Source organism: Sphaeramia orbicularis, chromosome 1, assembly GCF_902148855.1.
Source record: "Sphaeramia orbicularis chromosome 1, fSphaOr1.1, whole genome shotgun sequence".
Lineage (NCBI taxonomy): Eukaryota > Metazoa > Chordata > Actinopteri > Kurtiformes > Apogonidae > Sphaeramia > Sphaeramia orbicularis.
In genome coordinates, this window is record NC_043957.1 from 29733915 (window position 1) to 29752437 (window position 18523).

Below are 18523 nucleotides of genomic sequence, written 5' to 3' on the forward strand. Positions count from 1 at the left end.
TTGTTTATAGAGACGGGGACAAAGATCAGCTCTCAGATCATTAATGTTGAATGATTTGTCTTCTGACAACTAACCAGCCATGCCTGCTACAAACAAGCCTCTTATAGGCCTTCAATAATGTAAGATGTCCTAAATTAGAGACTAGTGGAGAAACAGGCAAAAACAAATCACCCTTAGTTGGCTTTAGTGCCGTTCTCATGCTTTTGTTGCAGTGCACTTATCTTGAAAAAGTTGTTTGAATGGTGAATGTGGTGTTTAATTAGTGTTTTTTTTTTTTTTTTTTTTTTTTTAAAAAACCTAGTGTGCATCCAGCCTGAGGGCAAACCAGAGAATGAGGGAGGCTGCTTGGAGCCAGCCAGCTCTCTGTAAACTCTTATGTAAGGCAGAATCTGCATCCTGTTTCTTGCAGCTACATTATTGATGCGGGCTTCTGTTTCCATGCTGAGCATGTTTGTGTGCGTACGTGCACCTGTAAAGCATGGCCTCGTACCAAACGGTCTCTCACCTCCGCTGTTCGTAGGTGAAATGGTCCCCTCTGGCTCAGGTCTTGTCTTTTCCCTCCTAGTCACTGTCTCTCCTCTCCTTTCTACCTGTCTGTGTGCCCTCTTGTTCTTTCTTTACCTCCTGTATTAATGTAGGTCCTCTCTCTCCCCCTGTTCTTCTTCTGTCTTTCAGGCCTTCACTTCTCACTAACAGATGTTCACTGTGCCATGTGGGAGGGCATTCCTCTTCCCCGCTTTGAAAGAAAAAGAAAAAAGAAGCCTTGAAGTACAGAAAAAGAAGAAAATCAAACCAGGACACAACACAGCAACACAACTCCCTAACTCAGCAGTCTCAAAGTACCACCTGTGTGTCCTGCTTTTCCCAGTAGAGACGGTATCAAGTTAAAGATCAGAGTGCTTTTGCCTTTTTATAACATGCATGACACAATATCTGAAAGGTCACCTAAGTATATATACACACACCCACATGCAAAATGTAGCATGACTGGTCTACACACACACAAACAACACTAAGGGTGAGTTGGGAAAGGAGAGGAATACCTGACTGCTTTAGACCTCATGGGTTCTTTAAAAATGCAAACATGCCAAAAGAGCACCATGGGAGTCCTGCTGCAGGTCAAAAGTGAGGAAGGGATAAGAAGCACAGGGTGGGGGGGAGTCACAGACAAGAAGAAGAAGAAGGAGGAGGAGGAGGAGGAGGAGGAGGAAAGAATGTTTTTTCAGTCATCTTCAAGAACAAGAGTTAAGTCTGGCACTCTGTAGTGCTTGAGGGAATTAGGGAAATGTGTGTTTAACTGTGAGCCAGCAAGTGAGTGAATGAGAGAGTGAGTGCATTTCCCATCAAAAACAGTGGCCAAAGTGGAAAAAAAGGGGACGCTGAGTGAGTGGTAGTGTGGGTTAAATATGTGTGTCTGCGCGTGTGGGCCTGTGTACTGACATGGTGGCTGGGTGCTGGATGCTGCAGAGTAAGGTGACCCACTTACACAGTACTCCCCCCCCCCGAACAAACCCACCCCCAGCTGAATACACACACATACTAACACATGCCTATGCACACTCCACGACACACTCACACCTCACCCGCTGGAGACTGGAGGATACTTTGGCCCCATTTCAGACAGTAATGTGTTTCAAGAGTTGTGGGAGACGGGGCTGGAGGTGCTGTGTGTGTGTGTGTGTGTGTGTGTGTGTGTGTTTGTGCGTGTGTGTGCGTGTGTTTGTGCGTGTGTGTGTGTGTGTGTGTGTGTGTGTGTGTGTGTGTGTGTGTGTAGAGGGAACTGGATAAAGATATGGGATTAAAAGGTAGAGCAAAGAAAACAAAAATAGGAAACAGGACACTGAGCGATGTGAAGTGGGTATGGAAAATACACACCAGGTGGGCCTGTGCATCAAAATAATGAACCCTGAACAGCTTTTTATAATCCAATACATCACAGCTCCCGACTTGGAAGCTCCATGCATTCCTCACTCTACTCGCTAGGCGCCTGATAGTACTTAAATGGAAATCTCCCACTCCCCCTTCCCACGCATTATGGATCCAGAATCTGTGTCACTAAATTAAATGAGTGAAAATGAGACGTACATTTAGGGATTGTAAAAACAGGTTTTCTAAGATGTAGATTTCTCTCTTTTGAAAATCTTTTACCTAATTGTCTTCAAGCAGTAAACCTACCAGTAAAACACACTGATGAAACCATCAGCAGGTATATGGTTTAGGATGAATATTCTGCCATAACCTTAGTATCATTTTTTTTTTTTCTTTTGCCTTTTAGCCCTTTATTTGTATATTTACTATGTTAACTTATTTTTATGCTAACTGCATCATGTTCAAAAAATGTTTCCTTCTTAAAAAGCATTATTATTATCACTAATGCAGAGGAACATAATGTAACAGAGTAATAACAAAATAACTATTTGTATTTATTTACAGGAACTGAGAAATAACATGTAATTAACAAAATAACTAATAATGTCACAGCGTTGCATTGAAAAAGGTTACATTTCTTTCAGTAAATAGATTTTACACATATGTAGCCCCTGAACTAAAATAATTTTGACTTCCTTGATTGTTAATTTCTCAGTGTAATTTTCATCGGCTTGGACCCTTTGGTGGGCCAGTTTTGGCCCGCGGGCCATATGTTTGACACCCTTGGTCTAAAGTCGCTGTATTTTACTCCACAGCTCAATAACCCAGCAGCAACTGAAACCGATGTAAGCAAGTCTACAACTAGTGATGTATATGCCTCAAAAACAATAAACAGATGGTGTGCGGAAAAAATAACTCAGTGCATCATTAAAGTGTCAGTGTCATTTCTTTTCCCCACTAATCTAACGCAGGCTTCATCTACCTTTTGCGCGGCACCATGACATTCAACACAAAGGTCAACCATTCACTGGCATGCACAAGATAACAAGCCAGACACATCTACAGTCCTCACAGAGAAAAACATCCAGATAATACAAGACAAAACCATGGAAATACAGAGGTGATGAACTTCAATTTGGTATGAATGTGTTCAATGCAAGTGTGAATATCTGATTGGCTTCTGGTGTGGACGAATGAATGGGTTGGTGCAAATCAGCTCACTGGGACTTAACTCATTCATAACTTTTAAGGTCCAATGGAACAGCAGAGGGTAATGGGAATATGTATAATGACACCACCTAGTGGAGAATATTAATTACGACAAGTTTAATGCTACTTTTTACAGAAGACATCTCAATCAATCAAACAAGATAAAGTAAACAAGAGATTTCACATCATAATATATACACTTTAGAATGAATTGCTCTGTAAAATGCAAAGCGTTTAACCATTTTCCTGCATTGTGGAGTAAGTTTTCCATATTTTTGAATTCAGTGTCATTCAACTGCGAGAACAACAGCATGAACATAGTGACAAATAACTGTGAAGTGTGATGTATTTGCTACACATTGTGATCTTCTGCTCTGATGACCTGATTTCTGCACAAAAAGCTGTCACCTAAAATGAAACGTTTCTCCTCTGCTGGGCTTTTTTCCCCTTCACTGCTCTTGAAGTGCTCTGCATGTGACAGCACTGCTATAAAAACAGATGTGAAAATGTTTGTAAAAAGCATCCATGTACAATACAGGTACATGCAACATTTCAGCAGTACAAACTTATGCAGTTAGCCATGCATGAAAAGTAAGAGCAGAGAAGGAGAAACAAAGCTGAGGAGTTGTTATAAATTGGATCAAAAATTTGTAGCTGCAACTTTATTTGTGTCATCAGTAAAGTGACTGGAAACTAACTGAATATTTGAGGCTATTACGTAATAGCACATTTTGAATGAATAAACATATTATTTGCAATGTTTGCTCAAATGTACTTGTGATAAAGATAAGGAACGGAGACATGATATCCATTGCTCTTACCAGTTCACTTACAAAAAACAAAAACACACACATACACACACACAAACATCAAAATATATACCCTGCATTAAGGAAGTAAGCATATTTTCTTCATTAAATGCTTTAAAAGGGCCACTCACTTTTACAATTCACAACTAGTTCTATTCATGTTGCTGAAGAGTTTGCAAAATAGGGAGGATCTTTTGGAAGAATGGTGTTCACAGACCTGAAGAATCATGCATATGGTAGGGAAGAAACTTTGTCTTCTGTCTACATTACAAAAAAATTCATGCCATTATGAGATAAATTTACTGGAAAAAACGATGGGAAATATAGTTGTAGCCTAAGAGGAGCCTTTAAATGTGGGCAAATTGACTGATTTATTCATGGTCATATTGTAATTTTTTGTAAAGACAATGATCTGAATTTTACAAGTCATTTTCTTTTCTTTGAAGAAAAATTTCCATCTTGACTCTCACTTAATCTTACGAACATAAATTTTACTTTATGTTAAGGTTCCCTTTAATCTACCACATGCATTTAACCAAGTATAACGATTTTCTAACCCCACCACTATGACTGGTTGGGATCAGAATAATAACATTAATTTTTATACTATTGTAAAAAAAATAATAATAATAAAGCAGTGAAAAAGTAATAGAAAATGAAATACCTCTAATTGGTAGAGCCAGGGAGATAAACCTAACATATTCTGATTATACCCACTCTAGAGCAAATATATAAACATTTCATACTAATGGAGAGTTTTAAAACTATTACTGAAAACCTTCCTCTCTTCAGTTGTGGAACACAAATAACACCAGTTGCTCAAGATGGATCAGTATGATCAAATTCAGCCCAACAAAGCAAACACTTACAGTGTTACTGCATAGGCAAAAGCAAATATAACAAGACGTACAGTAGCAGATTTGGGAAAACGGTCTGCTGTTATGTGTTCAACTGTCATGCAGTTCAGTTCTGTTGTGCAATAAACTGACAATAAAAAGTGATAATCTTGACCATTAATTGGTAGCTTTTCTGTTATTAACTCATGACTCATTACTCATCACATCTCACATATCAAGTCCACCATGTGAAGCTTCACAGCATGGAAAGAAAAGAAGTGGAAAGAAACATTTATTTTGAAACTGTGTTGGAACTTGTTCATGAAAAAAACGGTATAAGTCATACAAGCCACTGGGATAAATGCAGGATTTTTCTCTCTGCAGCCAGAATACATTTATACTGACATCCAGACTTAAAATTGGACCTGAGTGGGTGCTAATTCAAGTCAAACGGGGGTAGTAACACTGTTGTTAAGCTGCTACAGTCATGTCAAGAGAGAGGGTGTGTAAACAAATTAATCAGAAAAGTCAAGACTTCAGTGTTTAGATAATCTGTTTATTCTGGGATGAAGTAGGTTATGGGAAGCAGGGAAACTTTGTTTTACAGTACCACTTCAGGGATGTATTATGTGAATAATGTTTAATAACACACCCGGAATTCTGAAGATGAATGCATTAATATTTTTGTTATATTTATTAGCAATTTTAACATGGGAGCTAATGAGACACTTGGGAAATTTAACTGTTTTCCATGAAATCCATTTTTAATTTCTAGATAACCTCCTGTTAAGCTGTCTCTCTCTAATAAAACCCCATCATAAAGAGACAAAACAGATCCAGCCAAGTCATTAATGCCAGAATGCTAGAAGAAACACGAGGAAATTGTCTCATTATGAAGAAATTCTGCATTTTAACACATAAAACACATACCAGGATATTCTTTTAGCCCATGCATTGCTTCTGTGTTACTCAATTATTTATGTCACATTTTATAATATAACAAAATACATTAATTCTAATAGTATTATTGATGTTTCATGCTTATGGGTCAAATATTGCTACTTGTGTCTGCTGGGTGCTTATTGAAATGCAGTATCATCAAATAGACGCCAGGTGTCACCTTTAAACAATTCATATGAAAGTAAAACTGTTCAAACAAGTGCAACGACTGGTTAAATCCACACACCATATATAATTAAGTTAAAAACAAGTGAAATCGAATTTAAAAAAAAAAAAAAAAAAAAAGGTTTTAAAAGCTTAACAAGACACCTGTTTCAGCTAATCTGAAACACGGCTAATTTAGCCTACTTACTCTGCTAACTGTTGATTTATGTACACTAAACGTAATAATAATGAAACAAAAATCTGCTCCGACATTATATCTTCAAACATTACTAGCAGCATACAAGTTAAAGCTCGTATGAAGTAGAAAACTGATTAATAATCAATGAGGGACGACGTGTACGAGAAGCTGACCTCGGGTCTGTATCCCACTCCATTCTTCCGCAGTTATTAATGGAGACGTCATTAACAATCTGATCCCAGACCAGTGTTCTGTTCCCGCGGTTAGCCGGTGACCACGTGTCTCCGTCCGGCCTGCCAGCGGACCATGTGGAGAAGCAAGATGGCGGCACGGTGGAGGAGGAAAGACGGAAATTTAAATGCCGGCATCAGCGACTTTTTCTCCGGCAACAACCCCAATGAGGTACCCGTTCCCTCATTTTATTTAGTTTGACATAAAACTAGCGGCTTACGGAGCACGTGCGCTGCTGCAGTAGACGGGGAATCACCGGCTCGCGAGGCCACATGCGCGCATAGCGACACGTGGCTGAAACGGGAAGATAGTACTAGTAATGGTAGTAATCTGGGAGCGGCCGTGTGGTTTGTGCATACTGTCATAAAGAGGCGTTTTAAAAATGTGATGATGGTTTATTAAATATGTCCTGTCTTCTCCATCACTGCATGGTCCTGTTACTAATGACAGGGAGCGGGTTCGTCTACAGAACAAGATGTTCACACGGATACTTCCCACACGGTCCGTTTATGTCAGCACCAGTTCGACACAGTTCAGGCTCAAAAACCTGTTTACCCCATACCCACAAAAGACTAAGTACATATCTTGAAGTAAAAAGTTGTCATAGGTCTGGGACAAGACTTCAGAGGTGGCTTCATGACCACATCCGCCTCTTGTCTGTGTCCTCTTCTGTCCCAGGATTAACCATGGACTGTGACATTAGAGGGAGGTGTTATTGAACAGTCCCCTTCTTTTAGGAATAGTGTGAATCCAACAGAAACAGTTTAGACCAGGGGTGTCTAACTCATTTTAGTTTAGGGGCCACATCTACATATCCTAATTTGATCAAAAGCTGGATGGACCAGTGAAATAATACTTAATAATCCATAAATAATGTCAAGTCAAAAGTAAAATTGACTACACAATTAAAATGTGTACATTTTAAGTTGATAAGAAGCTGAATGATAGGCTGTAGTGTGGATAAGGGATGGGATTACATAAACTACACTCCTTTTTGAATATGCATAAGTCACATGCTGCTTTCATGCATATTTATACATTTTCATGATTTCTTGAAATCAGTTTTTTCTAGGCATTAAGGTGGGATTGTTTTGTTTATTTTGTTGCATACTCAAAATAAACTGAACTGAACTAACTAACCTTTAAACCAATGTGAATAAGAACCTGAAATTTCTTAAGGACAATTAGTGCAATTTAAACCACATTATGTCTCAGCTTATTTACACACATGCAATACAATTTACAGATCACAGTGGAGGTACAAAGTCACAAAACTTTAGTATCAGGCATGTGGAATGGAAAAATATAGCATTTAACTTTATGTTCAAGACAACTTGTCAAGAGTCAGTGACATCTTTGACTGTTAATGCCTTCTGTGTAATTTTTGCACTTCGCACATTCATCTTGTGGTCCAGATTAAACCTTTTGGAGGGCCGGTTTTGGTCCACAGGTTGTATCTGTGACACCCCAGGTTTAGACTGTCTCTACTGACTGTGACAAATCATCCAGATGTAAAGTTAAAAGTAAACCAGCAGGTTTGTTGAGTGATGATGAACAGATGAACAGTCTTGCATGTGGTCATATCACGCTTTCACTGGCTCCACTCTTTGGTGACTGTCAAATGGTACTTTATAAACATAACATATATGGGTGTTCAATAAACATAAATCTGTTAAATGTGACAAACAAAATACTTGATGCATGCTTTATTAGTTTAATATCATTATACATTATAGAGGTATGTTTCTCACTTAAGTAAATTATACCAAACTGGCAAACTGTTAGATTTTATTTATTGGTATAGTTCAAGCTTTGTGAGAAGATGCATGGGTTTATAATAATATTTCTGTATGTTTGTGTGTGCAGTTTCTTCTGAACAGAGGAGAAGGGAAACCTGTGGAGATGGACTCAGAATCCTGTGTGGATCACTCCATCCTGGCTATTTTTGAGGACGCTGCTGTTTCTTCTGAGGTCAGACTCAAAGGATTTTAGTAAATCCTTTTTGTCCTTAAAAGCAGTGGTTGCCAAATGTTTTCAGCTGGAGAGTCAAAAAATAAATCCAGTGTCTCCCTGAGATCCATAATTACAAAATTAAATTGTAAAGCACATTTTTGTTGGTTTTTGTCTTGTCACATCTTAATGTCATTTTTGTCTGACATTGGTTCATCTCATTGTGTTTTATGTCTTTTTTTCTCTATGTCTCTTTTGTCTTAGACTGTGTTTTATTCTTGTTGTATTTTTTACATCACCCATTTATTCATGTTCTTTAAATACTTAATCCTCCGGAGGGTTGCAGGCATGCTGGAGCATATCCCAGCCACCTTTGGGTGAATGCTGATTTCACCCTGGATGTGTCACCATATATATAGAAATATATGTAGACGGATAACTGTCCACTCTCACATTCACTGTGGGCTTAGAGTGACCAGTTAACTTATTGAGATGCATGTCTTTAGACATTGCAAGGGAGAACATGCAAACTTAACCCCAGGACCTTTTTACTGTGAGATGTCAGTGCTGACCACTGCACCACGCCGCCCCCTTTGATGGAATACTTGGCGTCTGTGTTGTTTTTAGTCGCTTTGTGTCTGAATGTTGGTCAGCTTCAACCTGTTGCTTCTTTAACATCATATTTGTCTCTTATTTTCTGTTTTATTTCTAGTTTCATCTTTCATGTTTTCATCTCATTAGATTAGGAGTGTCAAACTCATTTTAGTTCAGGGACCACATACAGCCCAATATGATCTCAAGCACACTGGACCAGTAAAATGACAACATAAAAACTGTAAATAATGTCAACTCCAAATTTTTCTGTTTTGGAGTGAAAAAAATAAAATTGCTTTATGAAAATCTTTACATGTATAAACTGCCTTTAAAAAAAATGCGAATAACATGAAAACCCTGAAACTTTGTAAGAAAAAATGAGTGCAATTTTAACATTATTGTGCCTCAGCTTATCTTTTACATACGTTCCTTACAACTTACAGATCACATCTACAAAGGCACAAAATGTTTTGTGTCATGTCACTCTCTCTACTGAACATCTCTAGTTTTAATGATCATAAGATGCAGTATTAGCTGTGCTGTTGACTTGTCACATACCAGCAGAATTTGACAGAACCAATTAATGCGTCATCTGGTCTAAATATGGACATTTGTTCTCCCTCTTGTTGAAGGGTAAGAGCAGAGTGGAGGAAGAGAACGAGAACCTGCTTTCTGCTCTCACTGAGATGTTGGAAAATGTGGAGGATGATGATGGGACTCTGTCTCCTTTTGACACTCTGCCAGAGTCCACACTTCTCACCCACCAGGAGCACAAGGACAACTCAGTGGTGAGTACACTCATAAAATAGCAGACGCCACTTGTTTTGATATTATAGGTAATCAAAATCATATTACTGCAAAACCTGTGCAAGGATACTTTCCTTTTTAAATACTCAACTAAACAGTTTATTTTCACTCTCCTACAGGAAATGTCACTTGCTGACAGACTTAGACAACAACTTAAAACTCCCAATTTACCACTCACACTCAAAGGTGATGGAGTAAAAGATAATGAGAGCAACAAAGAGAGAGACGTTTTGTTACAACAACAAAACAGGACATTGTTTCAGTCCAAAAATAACAAAGCAGAGGCTGAAGTTGAAGTCTTTACTACAGCCTCTCTTGTGAACCTGGTCAGGATCATGCACCCTTATTGTTTGAAGCTGCGTGTGGAGGAGGAAGGGAAGGACCACAAGAGCACAACCAGACCAACGGCCTCCTCCTTGGACAACACCTTATTCTCCAAGGAAGAAGTGTGGAAGTATGAGAGGCCAGCTGAAGACATTGATGAGGAGATAAATGTCGTGTCTGATGATGATGATGGACCCGTGGAGGAGAAGAGGGTGGGAGATGAAAAGGGTGATGGAAGTAAAACACTGAAGAGTGCATTACTGAATGGGAACCCATCCAGAAATCAGCCACTGAGAGAGAAGAAAAGAGTGAGTTTCGGCCCTGTGCAAGTGGCTTCTTTTGATGAATCCATAGAACAGAATGAGAAAAATCTAACAAGTGGAGTAGCAATTTCACCTCCACAGAAACCACTTGGAAACCCAACTGGATCAGTACTTGAAGCCCAGACACCTCCCTCTGAAAACAGAAGTCGATCATCAGAGGGTCAGCCGCAAAAAAGTGAGACCAAGGCAAAATCACTCAGCCTGCAACAGTACAGACAACTGCGCCAGAAGAGACAACCCCTGGTGGAAAAACAGGGGAACTACACCACCAAATGGCCATCTGTGTCTGAGCCCCCCAAAGAGCTGACTCCCATACTGTGTCTGCAGGGACAAAACAAGACAACACTGTTTTATCCAACAGATACCAAATGTGGCACTGCTTCAGAGAAGTCATCTGCTTCATCAGCACTTCATCCAGAGTCCAAGCCATACAATCGCATGCACCATAAAGGAAAACCTCAGAGATCAAAGGTCAGGTCACCTCCAGAACATCAGAAAAGTCCAGTAAAGACTCAGACGCTCCTCAGTAGTGATCCCCCAAATCCTGTCCTTGTGCCACTGCCAGCCACCCAACCATCTAAAGACATATGTGGACCACAACTGTCCACTGCCCAAGTCTCATTAGAGACAGAAGTGGAGGAAGTAAACAGCCTTAAGAGCACCAGACTCTTACAGACCCCAGCAGCAGAGCCAGAGCTCACAGTGTTGCTATTTAACCCTGATTGTAACCTTACCGGCACTGACTTGCCTCAGGAGGAGTCCTCAGACAGAACCTCCAGATCTCCAGGACTCTGCTCCACCATGACACACCAAGCACCTTCAGAATGCATCATCCCGAGTCCTCAAAAGTGCAGTCCAAGCTCAGCACAACAAAGCATGCTGGTACCAAGTATCCCAGAGTCACCAAGTCCGACTAGGGTCACACAAGTACAATGTCCTTCGTCCTATCAGCCACTGACTCCTGTAGCTACACCTGTAAAGGAGACATTACCAGAGGTTGTCTCCAGGATTTGTCCACCAGAGGCACCACCACCATCTCTCCAGCTTGATTATAAAGTGCAAAGTAAGTACTCAAGTGATCTACACTGAACAAAAATATAAACGCACCACTTTTGTTTTTGCTCCCATTTTTCATGAGCTGAACTCAAAGATCTAAAACTTTTTCTATGTACACAAAAGGCCTATTTCTCTCAAATATTGTTCATAAATTTGTTTAAATCTGTGTTAGTGAGCACTTCTCCTTTGTCCTTTGCTGAGATAATCCATCCACCTCACAGGTGTGGCATATCAAGATGCTGATTAGACAGCAGGATTATTGCACAGGTGTGACTTAGGCTGGCCACAATAAAAGGCCACTCTAAAATGTGCAGTTTTACTGTATTGGGTGGTCCAGGGGGGTCAGAAAACCAGTCAGTATTTGGTGTGACCACCATTTTCCTCGCACCGTCTTCTTCATGAAGTCTCTGAAACAGCTTTGGAGATGGCTTATGGTAGAGAAATGAACATTCAATTCACAGGCAAAAGCTCTGGTGGAGATTCCTGAAGTCAGCATGCCAATTGCATATTCCCTCAAAACTTGTGACATCTGTGGTATTGTGCTGTGTGATAAAACTGCACATTTTGGAGTGGCCTTTTATTGTGGCCAGCCTAAGGCACACCTGTGCAAAAATCATGCTGTCTAATCAGCATCTTGATATGCCACACCTGTGAGGTGGATGGATTATCTCAGCAAAGAAGAAGTGTTCACTAACACAAATTTAGACAGATTTGTGAACAATATTTGAGAGAAATAAACCTTGTGTGTACACAGAAAAAGTTTTAGATCTTTGAGTTCAGCTCATGAAAAATGGGAGCAAAGACAAAAGTGGTGCGTTTATATTTTTGTTCAGTGTATATAGATAAATCTGTCTGTATTGCAATAGCCTCTTTTCCACCCCAAGAACTTTTACAATTTATTTGAGATTTTGGAAAACCTTGTTTTCACTGAAATTACCCAGGAAAAACCTTTCCCTTGACCCCAAACTTCCTCTGAAAAAAGTACCTAGTTGGGGGTAGGATTTTTCAGATTTCCTGGAATTCTTGACGGGCAGGGCAGTGTGCTGATGAACGCTGATTGGTGGAACACACATGCAGTGCTTATGTTCACCCATTATTTTTAAGGCATACATGTTTATCCCATTTGTACAAACTTTATTTTGTGTTTTGATAATTTGGAAAATGGAGCAAAATAAGACAAGCTACGAGAAGCGGATTGGATGACAAGGTGTCTTTGTTGATTACATTCCTTTGAGTGTTATGAAGTCTGTCTTTTGGGCATATTCAGCTCACTCCTATGAGTGTCTTGTAATAATCTGTTTTTCCATCTGAATATGCTTAAGAGTCTGGACCTCGTCAAACATATTTGCTGCATATGCTCAAAAGAAGGTATCTTGAAATGACCAAGTAATTTGAATACATTTTCCAGAACTTTGAGGTACGTTGGAAAAGCAAACAATACAAATTACCTGGAATTGTTTTACCAATGTAAATAAATTCCTGGTAATATTGGTGGAAAAGGGGCTTATATATGCATTTGAGATACTTGGTGACACAGTATTATAAGGACAGAGAATGATGTGCTGTCGGTTGATTAATTGTTTTGTTTTATTGTTTTTGTCACCATTATAAAAGATCTTTTTGTTTTTTGTCCAGTCTTTAATAAAACATCCTGCGTCTGAATCTGAATCCAACCCACTTTGTAGAAACCATATTGTGTACTGTGTCACATCATTCAGAGTTAAAATACTTGGATGGGCTTTTTGGTCTGTCATCCCATCCTACAGCCCAATAATCAAAGAATAAGAGGTAGCTGAGATGAATGAATCCTTTCATGCCTGCCATTTGTTCTCCTTCAGGAATTGAAGCCACTGATCTGACGAGCCTGTTGGAACAGTTTGAGGAAACACAAGGTGATTCAGATAACATGTTCACTGTTGTTTGGTGTACACACTGTGAACCGGTAATGTAACCCAAGACGCTCATGAAAGGAGACAGTGCACTGGAGAGTCATTTCTCTAGGTTTTTGGCAGATCTTGTTTCATTTATTCAAAGGCAGGAGTGAATGTGAACACTGTGAACACTTTTTTTGTGCTATAGTCACTAAAGTGAATATTGGACCTATTCTGATATTAGAAGAACATTTGTCAGAAACCAATCAGGAGAGAATTGATTTGGAGGCCTATGACTGCCTCAGTAACACACTTGTGTTACTAAATCTGGCAACACAAATGTAGTCCAAAGGAGCTAGTATCATTTTATTCAGCAACTTTGATCCACTCCCACCTTCTCAACCCTTTTGAACCTGTCACTTAGGAGATCGGAAGTGTGTGGCTTTGTAAGATTGGTAAAGTGTACAGTCCCTAATCTTTGTAGCATGTTTGGCCTAACCTCTTTGTTTTCCTTCATCTCCAGCTAAAGAGGAGGGTGAGTGTGAGAAAGAGCTGCAGATCAAACCTGAACACATGGCTGGACCGGTCACTGCTGCTCCACCTCCAAACACACTGAAAGTCACAGACGTCCACAGATCACAGTGTGTTGTGAGTTCCAGATTACTTCAGACACCCTCTGCAGAAGTACATATAAGCACTTCAGAATCGGCAGCGACTCCAAAAACCCTCAGCAGTCGACCAAATTTCCAAACAGCAGATGACGTGGAAATTCCAGAGGCACTCGGCACTGAAATCATCCTCACCACCAGGCGGAAAGTCACTCCATCCAAGTCCATTCAGATAATTGACCCTCGCCCTCTGCCATCCAAAAAGACCCACCCCAGTCTCCCAGAGTCCTCTGCTACCTATATGTCTGCTCACATATTTGCATCTATATCCTCTGATCACGATTACTGCAGTTCACTGACACCTGCGACTGAACGTAGTAGAGCCTGGAAACTCAAGGATATCTCTGAAACCTCTGACGAAATGCAGGTGAACACATGTGACTCAAGTATCGCTGTTGCTGCTGCTGTGTGCAAAGGGCAGACCCCGCCTGGCGACCCTCACACCCCCTTCAGAACTGAGAATGAGTCTGTGAGGCTGGACCACAAGACCACCTCAGACATGGACCGGTCCTCAGAGCTGCTGTTCTCAGACCAGGCTGTCACAGGGGAGAACTGCAGTTCATCAGAGGCCGGGACAGAGTTGAGCATCCCCCCAACGCCTCCCCCCAGCCCTCCTTGCAGAGGCAGAGGGAGGGACAGGAGGAGGAGATATCGCAGAAGATCCCCTCGTTCTGACTCCAGCTCCAGTTCCCACTCCTCAACCTCATCATCCTCCTCCAGCAATACATCTTGCTCTCCAAAAAGACAAAAGTATGCACTGTTTTATATGGTGATTTTGTGCTGGATAGTACAACCAATATTTTGATATTATTAACATTATGGCAGTTTCACCTTATTGTAGAGTCTGAAGAACATGGAAAGTGAAATCCCTTTATGATCATCGAGTTTTGAATGAAGGTTTTCACTCATATAAGGTTTTCTTGGTGCCACAAAATTATTTGAACAAATTATTAATTGTATTAAATGTTGTATTACCATGATAATGCGCAGTGAGTTGACCACTATAACACAGTGAACCCATGTTAATCACCCTGAAGGTGTTTGTTTGCTACAATGAGCTCACTGTACAACATCCTGCTTATTACACTGCAGCTTATCAAAGAAATCAGCTGAACACCAAACCTCTACTGAGGCAGCTGGGTACCCACAACATGTTCTTCTCAACATAATTACGCAAATTCACACAACATTTTGTTCTAGAAGACAATGATCAAATTAACCAAGATATGATTTTCTTAAATGTTTTTCAATGCCGATAAAAGGAATTTTTGGAATTTTCCTTGTCCTTGACATTTGATGCCCAAAATAGAATCATTTAAGTCAGAGCGTCTAGTGTCATTGCTGACATTAGACTTCTGACAGGTAGACACTTGTAAAACTAGTCTTTGGTTGGTAATGATAGTAAAGTGGTTTAATTGATTTAAAAATGATCCCTTGAATCGTTTTTATAGGTTGATGTAAAACCATAGAATGCAGACCATTGACTAATAAGAAATGATGTTTCAGTAAAGCCGTGTAATAGATTACAATAGTTAGTGAGCAGGTGAACATAGGTAATAGAGTTACCACCAATATTATCTAATTCACTGCTGATTGTTCCAGCTGCTGTCTTGGCTGTGCTGTTGTAGGATGAACACAGAAAACTCATTCAGCACAGGGACTTCAACCACCACTTCACCTGCCATCACTCAGCACTGTGTCATTGGCTTTTCTCATGTATTCCTTTGTGTGTGTAATTTCTATTCTCAATTTGTCCCCCTTCCAGGCTCCATCACAAGTATTCAGACAGCAGCTCTTGCTCCTCCTCCCCGTCTTGCTCTGTTTCACGCTCCCCCTCACCTCTGGGACACCAGATGTCTTACTCCAGACCGAGATTTAGCAGGTCAAGATCCAGATCGTGGTCCAGGTCTCGGTCCCGATCCCCATGCCCACGTAATTACCAGAGGAGATGGAGAGACGTTAGCAGGTCAGTGAGTGAAGGAATTTTGTGTGCAGTGTAGAACAAAATATCTGTTGTCCGAAAAATTTAAATCAAGGCTGTTCAACTTTTCATTTCTGTATCAGCAGGGAGTCCAGGAAGCTCAGGAGGGAGCATGAAATTAGGATTCAGAAACTCAGAGCCATAGTGAGTATGAAATTACAACACGACATGTAATGTGTTTCAGGGTTTAGTGGAGTACTGAGCTGTGAGTAATTATACAATCCTCTCAAACAGGATGAGCGTAGGGTGGTATATGTTGGCCGCATCAGGAGATCTATGACCCACAATGAACTAAGAGAGCGTTTCTCTCAGTTTGGAGATGTGGAGTGTGTGTCTCTTCACTTCAGAGATCGAGGGTAAGCATTGAACATTAAACTGATTTTACACTATTTTACTGCCTTTACTCTGAGGGTATGATTGACTTTTGTTGTTCTGGCCCTTGGATTCCACAGTGACCACTATGGCTTTGTCACCTTCTACAACATGGAAGATGCTTTTGCAGCCATTGATAATGGTGGAAAACTCCGGAGGCCTGACGAGCTGCCGTTTGACATCTGCTTTGGCGGAAGAAGACAGTTCTGCAATTCAGACTATGCAGATTTAGGTGAGACTCTTCATGCAACTTCAACATACTTCATACACCTGTTGTATTTTAAGCATGCAGTATTTATTGAATCACATTGGCATTGAATCTGAATGTGTTTCTCTTCCTTAGATGCAAATCGGGATGCGCACTTGTCTCCTGTGAGGACCCGGTTTGAGGAAGACGACTTTGATTCTTTACTCAAACAAGCTCAGAGAGGCATTAGGAGGTAGCAGAAGAGTACAGACCAATCAGAGCACCACAGTGGTCACAGCAGAAGTTTATTCATTAACCTCAGAGCTTTTTGCTCACATTTATGTAGCAGATGTTTGTCTTTTTTTAATGTTTTGCTATATGCATGGTGTTTTTGTTGTTTACAACAATATATATATATAAAAATATGTAGCACTGATGATTGGTAAAATGTAATTTCTCTCTAAAAGTTTTTGCATTCCACAGCACTAGATTTTGTACAATTGTATGCAACAATTAAAAGGAATTTCCTGATGAATTATATGTGAGTGTACAGAGGATTTTTGTTCACAGTAGACATTTTTGCCTTTCAGTGCAGCGTTCACTTCAACTGTAGCTTTATAATCTGCTAGCGTGTTCTTGCTCACTCACAACGACGCACGGTCTCTAATTTTATCATACGCATACTCTATTCTCTAAAATTCTTAGTCTGGTTTAATCTGCTGTTTTCACATCCACAGCAGCTTCATTAATACTCACTCAGAAACACATAATCTGCCTCCTTGAAATTTTTTGTGTCATGTTCATATAATTATTAAATATGCATATATTCCTAAATCTCCAAACAATAAGTGGACTGCACTGTGGCAGACACAGTTAGTATTAAAGTATGGTGAGGGTCTATACTGTCCATCCACATCATTCTTAAGTAAACTTAATATACAGACTTATTTATTATTTATTTATTTAGTTTTCTTCCACACCAAATCTGCAGTGGTGGAACACATTCAGATGCTTTACTGAAGTAAAAGATCCAATACCTATAAGTGTAAATACTTAGCAGGTAATGGTTCTCTTCTGAAAACCTTAAATAGATGCATCTATGCAAAAAAAAAAAAAAAAATTGAAGCGATCCTGCAGTATAATGCTTCCTGTCAGTGTTAATGTGGATGTTGCAATACAGTGCTGTACATGTGTGAAGCTGAGCTGTTTTGTTACTTTAAATACATCATATAACGTAAGATTACTATGTTTATTACGGCTAAAGAAAAGTCTAAAAACTAAAGCTGCCAGACAAATACAGTGGAGTAGCATAATATTTGCCTCTGAGATGCAGGGGAGCACAAGTGTATAACTGCAGTAAGTCAAGTAAAATCCAAGTAAAAGTACTTGGTTGCACCTCACTGCTGCTTGGAGTTTTTGTAGACCACAGGACCCACACTAGAGGATGTGATCCTTGAAATAAATAACATGCGCTGTTTAGCCATACAATTATGACCACTGACAGGCAAAGTGGTATTAATTTTGATTATCTCATTCCAGTGGGACTTGTCAGTGGGTGGGCTACATTAAACAGCAAATAAACATTCAGACCTTGAAGTTAATGTGTTAGAAACAGTAAAAATGAACAAGGGATGTGACTTTGACAAGTGCTATATTGTGATGGTCAAATCACTGGGTCAGACCCTCTCCAGATCAGCATAAGAACTGTTTCTTCCCCCAAGCCATCACACTGATGAATAATGAAACCTGCAATATAACAATAATTCATGGACCTCATGTACAACCTCAACCTGTTGTCTGCTTTTTCTTTTTCCTTGCAGTTTTTTTCCCATTGCACTTTTTAAAAAAAATTGCACTACTTGACTTAAATGTTTATTCACTTTTTTGTACAAAAGTTTTTTTTACTTATTTATACTCTGTTTTAGTTGTGTTTTTTTAATGCTTGTTTATTATGTTGTACAGAGAGAGCATAGTTTAAAAAAAATAAATAAAATGGAGTAAAATTCCTTGTATTCTTTTGAGGTACACTTGGTAAATAAAGGCAATCCTGATTCTGATCTTGTTCATTCCCATTGTAACGTGGTTAGTTAGTACCTACCAAAAGTGGAATAAACAACAACCAGAACTCAACCA

At 39.7% G+C, this 18523-nt stretch overlaps 1 protein-coding gene across 2 annotated transcripts; it reads left to right on the top strand.

Annotated features, from left to right (window-relative positions):
- The first annotated feature begins 6330 nt into the window (after nt 1-6330).
- LOC115419735 (peroxisome proliferator-activated receptor gamma coactivator-related protein 1) lies at nt 6331-16924 on the top strand. Of its 2 annotated transcripts, none has more exons than XM_030134707.1 (11): nt 6331-6428; nt 8124-8228; nt 9434-9589; nt 9728-11318; nt 13150-13203; nt 13706-14600; nt 15616-15816; nt 15915-15975; nt 16066-16187; nt 16284-16435; nt 16547-16924. In XM_030134707.1, exons 1-11 carry the CDS (start codon nt 6333-6335, stop codon nt 16645-16647), a joined length of 3534 nt encoding a protein of 1177 aa, XP_029990567.1. In that variant the 5' UTR covers nt 6331-6332; the 3' UTR covers nt 16648-16924. The 2 variants fall into 2 exon arrangements, with proteins under 2 accessions (XP_029990567.1, XP_029990575.1); XM_030134715.1 differs by having other exon boundaries at nt 15918-15975.
- The last annotated feature ends 1599 nt before the right edge of the window (nt 16925-18523 follow it).

Excerpts from the sequence above, each read along its gene's own strand:
- LOC115419735 (XM_030134707.1), top strand. The coding sequence starts at position 6,333 with ATGTGGAGAAGCAAGATGGCGGCACGGTGGAGGAGGAAAGACGGAAAT. Across the intron at positions 9,590-9,727 it reads AGCACAAGGACAACTCAGTG|GAAATGTCACTTGCTGACAG; the intron begins GTGAGTACACTC and ends ACTCTCCTACAG. Across the intron at positions 15,976-16,065 it reads TTCAGAAACTCAGAGCCATA|GATGAGCGTAGGGTGGTATA; the intron begins GTGAGTATGAAA and ends CCTCTCAAACAG.